The sequence below is a fragment of the Saccostrea cucullata genome, unplaced genomic scaffold, assembly GCF_032062105.1.
Source record: "Saccostrea cucullata isolate Sc308-1 unplaced genomic scaffold, CSIRO_AGI_Scuc_v1 ctg5224, whole genome shotgun sequence".
In the NCBI taxonomy this organism is placed as follows: domain Eukaryota; kingdom Metazoa; phylum Mollusca; class Bivalvia; order Ostreida; family Ostreidae; genus Saccostrea; species Saccostrea cuccullata.
Window position 1 is genome coordinate 7,017 of NW_026930432.1, and position 12,027 is coordinate 19,043.

General features: G+C 33.3%; 1 protein-coding gene across 3 annotated transcripts; it reads left to right on the forward strand.

Annotated features, from left to right (window-relative positions):
* The first annotated feature begins 1,345 nt into the window (after positions 1-1,345).
* LOC134228540 (uncharacterized) lies at positions 1,346-7,465 on the forward strand. Of its 3 annotated transcripts, XM_062710194.1 has the most exons (6): positions 1,346-1,405; positions 2,393-2,595; positions 4,080-4,219; positions 4,718-4,830; positions 5,170-5,376; positions 6,587-7,463. In XM_062710194.1, the coding sequence occupies exons 2-6, from the start codon at positions 2,429-2,431 to the stop codon at positions 6,653-6,655; spliced, it is 696 nt and encodes a 231-aa protein (XP_062566178.1). In that variant the 5' UTR covers positions 1,346-1,405; positions 2,393-2,428; the 3' UTR covers positions 6,656-7,463. The 3 variants fall into 3 exon arrangements, 2 of the variants coding, with proteins under 2 accessions (XP_062566178.1, XP_062566177.1); XR_009984019.1 differs by lacking the exon at positions 1,346-1,405 and having other exon boundaries at positions 2,252-2,595; positions 4,644-4,830; positions 6,587-7,465; XM_062710193.1 differs by lacking the exon at positions 1,346-1,405 and having other exon boundaries at positions 2,252-2,595.
* The last annotated feature ends 4,562 nt before the right edge of the window (positions 7,466-12,027 follow it).

Below are 12,027 nucleotides of genomic sequence, written 5' to 3' on the forward strand. Positions count from 1 at the left end.
ATGTAATCTTTGTGAAAAGACCTTTAATTGAATATCAACAACCTTGACATTTTGACTTGCCCTTGGAGATTTCTGTACTTACGAAAAATGTTAAACCTTGGCCATAACTTTAGAACATTAACAGATTAAGGGCTAGTGATCTCATACTTCACATATGTAATTCTTCTGAAAAGACCGTTCATTGGATACCAAGAACTTTGACCTTGGAGTTTGAGCTACTTTTAAAAAAGGAAAACTTGACCATAACTTTTAAAGGTTTAAGGCTAGTGCTTTCATACTTTACATATTTCATCCTTTTGACAATATATAATACTTTTCAATACCTTTGACCCTTTGACCTTAAAGTCAAGGTCAAAGGGCTTCCATACTTCACATATGTATTTTTTGTGGCAAGACGTTTCATTGGATACCAATTATCTTGATCTTTTGACCTTGACCTTAGAGATTTCCATACTTATGAAAAAACTTTAACCTTGGCCTACTTTCATATTTCATAATTGTATTTTCAGTGAGAATACCCTACTTTTGGTACAAATAAATTTGCAATTAAGAAAAGTTTAATCTTCGCTATGTTGCCATACGGGGGCATCTGTGTTTCACAAACACATCTTGTTCTGATGCAGTTATCATAAGAATTTTCTATACAAGCAGAACCCACTATTTTTATTTGGCAGTCACATGGAAGTAGAAATATGATCACCGTATGATTCATTGATTGTTTGTTGTTTGACGTCCCTCTCGAGAATTTTTCACTCATATAGATCACCGTATGGATGTCATATAAAGAATCACTATTGCAAAGGTATATTCCTTTCAACTTAAAAATCTCAGTGATATATTGTTTCTAGACATTTTGTTATTTCTGAAATGTGTTTCAGCTTCTTATAGAATTCACACTTTAATTTGATGTTTAAATTATAATCATACAAATAATTAGCCTTACATCAAAATGAATTTTTTAAAATCTTTACCAATTATTTCATGCTCTCCACTGATTGTCTCTCATGGTTATTGCTTCTATTGAAAGTATATTTGTCATTTATTTCCGAAAAAAAAATGATTTAAAGACGACCTATAGAAAGTTATTAACAGAAAACTTAAGGAAATCAAAATTCTTTGAAATGCAAACACAAATAACTGTATCAAGTTTAGTATAATAATAAATTGATAATGAATAAAATATCATTTTGTATTATAAGCCACCCTGCAATACTGCAATTTATTTTCAAAATCCTTTGTTTGCTTATCTGCAAATACTTGACATTGCTTCACAACTTAACGATTTTCTCTCCCTTATCTGTATTTAGGTATATTTTGATTTATCTTTTAAAAAAAAAAAGACGGCCGTTGCATGTGCTTACTTGTATTTCACTTCTTTTTTCCTCGACTTTGTTAATGTTATCAGGTAAGTTTTAATATAAACATGTTGTAATATTCTGTTGAGCAATAGAGTATATAAATTTAAAATAGAAAAAAGTGAATACCTCAGAGCAATCCTCATTATATGTACAGTAGAGAAAACATAAAGGTTTGCTCATCAAAATAAATACTACAGACACAAACTTCTTTTTATCGTGTCTAGGGGCTAAGTATCTCGTTATTGCTAGGGTATGTGACTATGAATCAACTTTTGATTTAATTTTGAAAGGCCCCATGACATTCCTTTCAAATATTTTAACAAATTGATTAATGTAGTTTTCGACTTGAATGATTTGATAATTCATTGATTTGTAAAATAATAGGAATTCATGAAAACGGGAACCTTTCCGTTAAAAAATATGTTGTTGGACGAACACAGTCACATTATATTGCTTATCAAAAAAAAAAAAAAACCTCAATGTATCGAAAGAATGAATTGAAAACTATGGTGTTCCGTTCGAACCACTTGCACTCTCTCACTCGCCTTTTGGGCGAGGGTGCGAGAATGCAAAACTGTGAGGGCGAAGGAACAAGCAACGGCGAAGCGTGATTTTAGATCCTAAAGTGGAAATGCAAAGGAGCTTTTAGCATTTTCGCGTTTGCACTTTTGCATTCAACTTTCCTTTTAGCAGAACTCGAGATCTACTCTTCACTTTTTGAAGGTAATTTTTGTTTAAAAAGGGTCTCTGAGGAAAACCAGCATATGCCTTCCTCAAAGAGGAGGTAATTGAGAATGTGTGAAAAAATTCTTTCAAAACTCTTTTTCTCAAAAAAAAAAAAAAAATAGATAAATGAATTCCAATAAGATAGTAACAATTCATGCCACCACTTATAGTTCTGATGTCTTCATAATTCTGTGATACTTTTATTAGTTTTTAAATGCAAACAAAAAATGGGACGAATCCCTCCTTAAGATTTGTCGTAAGAGATTTTTTTTATTTTCAAACTTATGCAAAAAAGTTTTTTTTGTTAGAAGGACTACTGTTCTGTGATTAGGCCTGGACTCTTTATGATGGATTCAACCGATGTCGACCTGTCGCAGTTCCCACCCTACACCGTTATGTTGTGGAAAAAATTTATAGGAAACCCACAACTGTTATATAATCTGTTTTGCACCAGCTATCCGTCGGACCGTGTTCTGGATATGACAGGAATTTGGATCAACTCAAAACTGAAGTAAGAAAGGGGGGCATCTAATAGATGATTTATACTTTACGGGTATAATTGGCCCATATGGTAGATTCTGAGAATTTCATGGGGAAGGAAACAATACAATTAACGTAAGGGGTGTTAAGAAAGTTCGTTCCGGGATGAAATATTTTCAAAAATTTCAAAGTAGTGCTTTACTAAAGAGATGAATTTTCAAGTCTGACAAAATCACAAGAGTGTGCTTTAGATTTATAGCAATTCATTTCTAGCAGAAAATTATAGAATTTTTTCTTCCATATGAAAAATATATAATATCTTTAAAGCACCCGAATGATAGAAATGCTGGTCATTTTGAGTGAAAATAAAGGATAATTTACTTTTGTTTCTTCATAGCTTATCTGTATCAGACAAGCTGATGAGCGTAGGTATAAGAACGAAATATCACTTTTCAAAAGAATAGGTTTGTCATTTTGAAATATTTCACAGATTTGACAATTTTTGAATAGTATTTGAAAGGATGTTTTGACCTGTATGCCTACCATATCTCACAAATGTGCGTCATCCCTGATTTTTCTGAACAAACATCATCTGTTTTAATACCTGCCCTCCCTTTATTGATTCAACAAAAGATAGTTAAAACCTTATCAGTAGCAAGAATGGACTCTGTAAACATGAAATATCACAAATTGTAAACATCTTCTCATCGTATTTCTTTTTGAAAATAAAATAAAAATGTGGAACGAACTTTCTTAACACCCTTTATATACGTAAACATGGAAACCATGAAAGAAACTAATCAGCATTAGACTCCCAAAGATATTAAATTAGACTGTTTTCACGAATTCCTTACTCTTATTATGAAATATATGGAGATAACGAACAGTATTAAATATCGAAGTCCATTAAACAATACAAAATCGGAGCAGAGCAAACACGGACCTCCGAACCATCAGAGGTGGGATCAGGTGCCATGGTGGAGTGAGCATTGTAGCAACCTCTAATGATAAAACGCGAGCACCCCCTGCTGACTGGTCACACCCGCCGTGTGCTCCTTGAAATATATGGAGATAACGAACAGTATTCAAGCCCAAAAGTTCATTAAACAATACAAATCAGGAGCAGAGCAAAATGCGAGCCCCCAACACATCAAAAGTGGGATCAGGTGGGATCAGATGCCAAGGAGGAGTGAGCATAGTATTTAACGCTGTATTAAAATTATATGCATAAATTAAGAAATTAATACCGTACAAGTAGAATTTTTAGTGAGGATTTAATTTTGGCATTATTAGCGATGGTGCTGACATCGCTAAAATTGAAATTTGAATATCGCTAAAAATTAATTGCGTATTATTTGTAATAGTTTCTTTAGTTAGCATTTTAAAATTGCTTTACCTTCTTCCTTAAAATAAAACACGAGATTTTAGGTAGAAATCGCTAAATTCGCGTCTCGATAAAATTTCCACTTATACGGTATCACATATTTATGTGCTTCATTACTTCCTTTATTACAGAGAGTTAAAGGTGAATAATTTAGAAGAACTACAGCGACTGAGAAATGATCTCTTGACAAAGCCTATATTATTCCACGTCAAAGTAACGCACCTAACAAGAAATGACTGTGAGGTCATACTTGGACCGAGGAGCTGGACAAGTAGGCTACTGAAAAATAGCTTTATATTAAAGAGATTAAATCAGCCTTGTTTAAAGGCACAATTTCCTAAATTTTAGGTCTTAATGGTCCGTGTGTTTACTTTGATTGCAAACATAGTATATTACACGTGTAACCAGTTGATGATCACACCTCTGGTATATTCTTGGGGTGCAACTGTAATGTTCAACATTGATATATGTTTTTTTTAAAGTCTTTTTAAAAATTGAGCAATGTTATTTTTACCTTCATTGTTTTTCAATACGAATATTACGACTCTTATAATCAGCACAGGTCTTGTCTAAACCATTTTCATATCATGACAAGGGGCACGTGGCGGATGGGGTGTTCAACAGTGGGTACTAGGCCCTTTTGTTGTTTCAATGGTTAGCTCTACTACAGTTAGGTATCTCCGTCTTTTATGTAGAGCAGTTTGTTGTCCTCGTTTGTTATTTCAGTGGTTAGCTCTACTACAGTTTGGTATCTCCGTCTTTTATGTAGAGCAGTTTGTCGTCCTCGTAAACACCAGACATCAATCCATTCGGGAAATCCTCTCACACAAGCTCAATGAGATCACACAGAAAATGCAAGAGGGTGAAAAGTTCTGTCTAAAGGTAGGACATGGCCATGCCTTCTAGTCGTATCTTATGATTTTTTTTTGAAATTGTAAACCTTGAAGAAAACTTGATTGTTTGTCACTACATGTGTTTCAGTTCCGATCATAAAATGATCTTTTTTAATTAACTTGAAATTTCTTGTCTAAATATATTTTTATGTTTTGATGTTGATATTTTGTTTGAATTCTGTTATCAAATTAAAATCACATTTTATAAGTCTTTTAACAATGATGAAAATTTAGAAGAGTATTCAGTCTTATTTCCCTAGATGTCTATAGGGAAACAGCAAGTTAGAATGACCATCACATGTTGAGCTTACCGGAGAAAATTTTGCAGCTGGATTTTGGTCCTCCTGTTCAACAGTGGTTCAGTGGAGTGGTGGATCCATACTTTTACTGGGATAGTTCCCGCAGCAGCACTGACTTCGGACACATGGAGATCTTTATCCACAACTACACCACGCCCATAAAGCGCTGTAGTGATCCACTTTTAATCTTTCTCTGTTTTCCCTTCTGGTTGCTCTTTGGGGGCTCATGCTACTGGGTTAGTCAATATAATTGTATAAAATTGTGATGATCATATTTGCTGTCATTTGGTTCATCTGCTACCAATGCAACTGCGAAGTCAGAGCAGGTAAACAGATCACTTTTAACTGACGGAGACATATCTTTATTATTCTCCTACAATGTTGGATTGACTTTCCAATAAATATAACCAAATTGATATTCAAAAGGTCAGGTTGGTCTATTTATTCTCAGAAGGAGACCCACAAATATAAGGCAATCAATTACATGTATTAATAGTGACATTTATCTTTTTAGGGATTTTCCTTGCTTTAGAATTTCAAAAAAAATTGCCCTTGTAACATTTGGCAAAATGGACAATACCAGAATATTCCATATTGTTGTGAAGTTTTTTTTTTTTTTTTTTTTTTTTTTTTTTTAGAAATCCTTGTTAATTTCTGAAAGTATTTTAAACAGCATTATACAGTGTACATGTATTGTTGCGTTTGTATCTTTTCATGTTTTGTGGATATAGGGTTTCAAACTTGGATAAAATGGTAAAATTCCTTCAAGTTAACTTACAAATTGTTGCAAAGTTCTTGAAAAAGTGGAAGTTGATAATTGGTGCCATATGCTATTGAGATCTTAAAATCTTCGTGTTTCGCATATGTATAACCCACCAGTTCTTCTTCTTCTTCTTTTTTTTTTGTCACATGTCGTCAATATTCGTGCAATCATTTCGTTTGGTTGTAAGTTCTTCTTCTAAAATTCCAAGCCAATTCCGCCAAAAATTTTCCAAAAAGCAGCATTCTTGGGTAGGGGAATTTTAATTTGTACAAATGAAGGGCCATTATCCTTTCATGGGGGAAAATAAATTTTAGAGAATCTTTTCAAACTCTTTTTTCTCAAAAACCTCTTAAAGTTCAGTCAACTCATGATCCCGATGTTCTACGGGACTACAATAAGCTATCAAAGGTCAACAAGAAAATATCACAAAAAACTTCAAAAATATTTTCTTTTTAAGAAAAACTAAACTATGGTGAGCCCTTTAAACATGTAAACATCCTTAGGTGGTGTTCATTTTTTTTTATTTCCAAAGTTATTATAACGACCCTAGAATGCTGACTTTCATCGGCATTCTTTTATGATTGAAATTATAAGCAAACAGTTTATAAACTCATAAGTGAGTTTACCTCGTATTCTTGTACAGTACATGTAATAAGCTACTAACTGTGTGAAATACTTTTCAGATTCACAGAAACATAAAATGCGCCGATGACGTCTGTGAATTCCATGATTGTCCCGTGCTGATTAGATGAATGACGACGTGTTTGAATCCCATGGTTGTCCCATGGTGATTGGGTATATGCACTGATGAATTCCAGGATTATCCCATGATGATTGGATGATTTCAATAAAGAAGTGGGATTACATGTAATATAAGAGTTATCACTGTATCGGGATTGATGTTCCTCACGTTCATGACAATACTTGTGTTATTTTTCATAAACTTTTCGTCGATATTTCAAAAAATATATGCTTATATATACATGAATGTAAAATTAAGAATTTTTCCTTACCACATTAGCGATATGTAATATTCATAATTTATATCTTCCATTCTAGCGAAAATATTGCTGCAAGGTATTTTTCATTACATATAAGCATGTGCCTTTGACACATTTCGGCCATGTTATTTTTTGTTGTACGCTGTCAAATGAATTTAATGCACGATTTGCTTTATAATCAACTTAAAAACTGAAAAAAAATGTTTAATTTATATGGGAAAAAATTGTAGCCGGTACTGTTCTTTTCTCAATTATGTTCATGTTTTCTCTTTAATCAAAACTACTGGTCTAGTTTCAACAAAATACTTCTTAAAAGTATTCATCATGTTGATATGAAGTAGAATTTGTACAAAATCTTATATGTGAAAAGAAAAAAAAAACACTTGCTGGTGCCTTCAACTCGATATAAAGATATGTCTACGACGTCGCAATATATATCACGATGATCTTGAAATAAAAGATACTGTCCTCCACAAAAATTTGAATTTTTCAATTAAATTTTGTATAGAGGACAATACAACAGAGTCTGACACATCTGTATCATATTTGGATATTTTACTAGAAAACAACTTAACATGTTAATATAATCTACCAACAATGCTTTATGATAAAGGTTGTGACATTAACTTTTCAATTGCCAAGGCAAATACCCTTTCTTAAGCAGCAATATACCCTTATCACCTGCCTACGGTCCCTCAGTTAATTCGATACCTAAGAGCATGCTCTACGTATGAACAAATTCTAAAACGAGGTAGGCTATTGACAAACGTGTTATTGAAGCAAGAATATCAGCGGTCTCGTTAACAATTATCACTTTGCAATTTGATACAAAGACCTTATATGGGACGTACTTGTACTTTGCAATTTCAGATTTAAAAAAAAGATAAATTTTCCTTAACTTAATAGGCTTATATGTTTTAATTTTATAGTATGTTGTTGGATAGCCTCAATAACCGGTTTAGACAGATATTGTTTCGAATTGTGCAATAATTTTTTTTTTTAAAAAGTGTAGAGATTTTGTGAATGTTATTTCCCAAGTATCCCTGTATTCCACCATATTTCAAATAGATAGTTTTCAGTAGACCCAAATTAACAAGAGTTATTTCCCTTCGGCCGCCATATTGTGGGTCAACCTGCTCATATTCCTTCATAATTCAACCAACTTTAACTTTTTATACTGGCTATTGTGGGCTGGGAAGCATCGTTTTTCTGACAATTATACATTTGTTAGAGCCTCCTTCATTTCATAATGTTTATTCCATAACGATTTTCCCCCAAATATTTCTGCTACACCCTCGTATATTTGGTATGACAAAGAGGGAAAATTACCTGTTTGACCCACAAGATGGCGGCCAACGGGAAATAACTCTTGTTAATGAAAACTATCTATTAAAGACTACACCTTGTATTTCCTACAAATAAACATCGACCATTGCCTCAAATCGTTTTTATTAAAAAAAAAAAACTTTACATATCTCAGTTGATTCGATACACAAGAACATGCTCTATGTATGAACAATTTCTAAAACGAGGTAAATTATTGAGAAACAAGTTGATGAAACAAGAGTATCAGCAGTCTTGTTTAAAGTCATTATTTCGTAAGTTCTATGGTTGATACAATGACTCTGTCAGCAAATACATTTTATCATTGAGTCAAATGATGTGATCAAGTGCCATGGAAAAGTGAGCAGCCCCTGCTAACCCGTCACACCCGCTCCTTGTCATGATCGGGAAATAACGGAAGAATCCGTCGGTAATTCAGAGTATAATAATCGACTAACAAAAATTATGAAAAACGTCAGTCAGCATTTGACGCAATGATAAATTGTATTTGCTGACAAGGTCATTGTATCGACCAAAGAACTTTGGAAATAATGATTTTAAACAATACAGCTGATATTTTTGTATCGAATCAACTGAGATATTTAAACAACGCATGCAGGTGACAAATGTATATTGCTGCATAAGTAAGTTAAATATAAAGTCATCACGTTTATCATAAGAAGTAGTGAATTGAAGGATTGATTGTTTATTGTTTAACGCCGAGTTGGCAATATTTCAGCCATGTTTCCACGGTAGGAAGTTTTCCAAACACTAACGACATTGATACATGTATAACAAAGGAAAATCTAGCCATTTAGTTTCCTAATCCAGTAATGCTATTTTTACGGAAATGCGTACTTAATGGTCAAGGTTTTTTTTATCTTTACTTTCGTTTCTTTAATGATATGGTATTTTTAATCAATCAATATTTGCCTGATGGAGTTGGCTTGGGGTAAAAAGCTGAGTGGAGTGGAGTGGAGTGGAGTCGAGTTGGCTTGGGGTAAAAAGCTGAGTGGAGTGGAGTGGAGTGGAGTCGTGGAGTCATGGAGTGGATTCGTGGAGTGGAGTCTGTATTATAACAATACAGGAAGTTTGAAAACAAAACAATTTCTTTTGCATACAATATCTCCCCTTCATTGTTGTTTTGGATTTGTGTACACTGTACCAAGAATGAAACAAGAAACAAAAGAAGTTCATGCAATCAAAAACTAATGACTTTTAAATGTCAAACAGAGAATCACCTAGAAATGCTTTACTACGTAATATATAAACGCTATCTAAACTTAGCAAGACTTTTTGACCTTATTCGCCAATCCCAAACAGGCAAACCTAGCAAGAGGTGTTGACAGCTTTAATATCAAACAGAGAAAGAGCACTGCAGAACTGATGACAACTACATAATTATAAAGGCACATATTTTTAAAAAATAGGTTTCACTATTAAAGATATCCTATTTGTTGGAATTTGAAGGTCACATTTTTTTTCTGTATCTCTATCTTTGTATATAAACTAGGGATGTCAAATCGGTCAATTTTTAATACTCGGTTACTCGGACGTTTTTCCGATCGAGTACCCGGGTACTCGGTAAAAGTCTAAATAAATATGAACAAGTTAATTGATAACTGTAAAACATTGAAAAAAAACCACATGGTCTGATGGGAGGCTTACCTGTTAATGTGTTGTAACAATTATGACAACTTTGTGCCCGACGAAATTCAATCTAACATTTTTTTTTAAGTCCAATTTATTTATCAGATAAATACGAGAAATAAAATCATAAATGGCTCACAGTGGTTTTGTTTTAAAAAAAATAATCTGTACCCTAATTGTAATGTAACTCTATCAGTGCGTTTGACGTATAAGTGATAAGTCGTCAGAGTTACATGTACAGTATCAACTTGATCAAGTTCTAACAGAGCGGATTTACGATCTTCGTACACTTTTCGATCATTGATTTCATTAAAATTACGAGACGGTATGTTGTAGTTTGGTGCAACGATGGACATAAGATTTTTAAAACCTTTGGATTCAACCATTTGCATTAATTGGCACGTAATCAAACGCATCCATATCAACAATCGCACGTGCAATATCGTCTGTCTCTTTCCCCGAGAATCTACGGCTTCTGGAGAATTGACAAAATTATCTAATTTATTTAAACATAATAGACCTTAAACGATGTTCAATGAAAACAAATAATTAGAGCAAACTAAACATAAGGGTAGAAGACGGCCGAAGGTGAGAAAAGCCAGGTAGGTAGCAGGTGCTTGGTCACGGTAATTACTGTATAAACACTGCCACAGGCGACAACAGTCATTTGGAGGCTCAGGAAACCCTAATTACTGTATGTACAAGTGCAATGAACATTTTTCGTTTAAAACCGATATTTTAATGCATAAATAAATAAGCTTAGAAATATTTTAAAATATACATCCGAGTAACCGAGTACCGATTTTAGTATTCGATACTCGGACGTTCGATCGAGTACCCGGTTAACCGGGTACTCGTTGACATCCCTAATATAAACATATATATCTAAATATTTACATGCATATATCCCTTTTAGGAGACATGCTTCAGAATATAGGTGTTAATAGACTCGACTGACAAATACATATCACATACTGTAACAGCTGTGAAACATAAAATGGATAATATTTTTTGAAATGTTTGCCGAGAAACTGGTGTTGCTATGTCTGATTTTTGAAACACATTTTAAACGATGATGCATTACTTATTTTTCAAATTTTGAACCTTTGTTTCTTGAAGAGGAACTTGTGATACTTCATTCTTATAATTAGTTTTGTCACCCGCGTGGCACAGTGATTGGAGTGTCTGCTCTGAGTTGCGCAGTAAGGAGCTGATCCTTACATTATGGGTTTGAATTCCACTGTGGGACTAAATAGAGACCGGTCTTTCAGATGAAAACGCAAACATCAATGTCCATTGTACTGTGTCGCAGTAGTTACTAGCAAGAAAAATACCCTTCACTGCTCAATGATCAAGTATAGTGCGAGTATAGGACAAAAATTACAGCTCAATCTCCATCCGCAGGTGATGGGGTCTAAATATGAGTTTAAATTCTCGAGAGGGATGTAAAACAACATACAATTAGTCATAAAATTAGTTTCACCAATATTTGATGAAGCTTTTTTTTATAATGTGACCAGAACAAAAATTATACATATCATAAGTAATGGGGAAAAATAGTCCTTTCGTTGTATTTTGCTGGTCAATATGTAACATGCAGTCAATGGAGAATTTAAAAGAAAGTTTATCCCAATAGCAATGTGCTGAAATGTAATTGGTTATTCAATTTTATTTTTAAAAAGATGACTAGTTCAAGCAGGATGTTGTCAACTTTGTGTTGTTCTTAAAATTTTATGGTTTGCTACAATGTACAAAATATTCAATGATTTGTCAAAAAATCATTGCATTCAAATCAATTTTATTTTATTTTACTTGTATTATATAATGCGGTAGCTTTCAATCTCTATCTAAATTATTTTTTAAAAGTAAAACTATCTTATTTAATTGTTTGTTATTTCTCATTTTGTGTAAATATTTACAACTCTGCTTTTGGGAGTAGAGGTTAGCAGGTATTGGTAAATTGTAGGAAACACTACAGAACGTTACTATATAGTAGATGTAGAGCTATGGAATTCAAAAAATTACTCAGGTAATCGAACACAATCCCTCCTTTCCTTTTCAACTCTATATGCCCAAGCTATAGCTGTCTGTGATCATTGAGACACTGTTACAATAATAGTTCATATATATTGTAGATGAATGAGAAAATG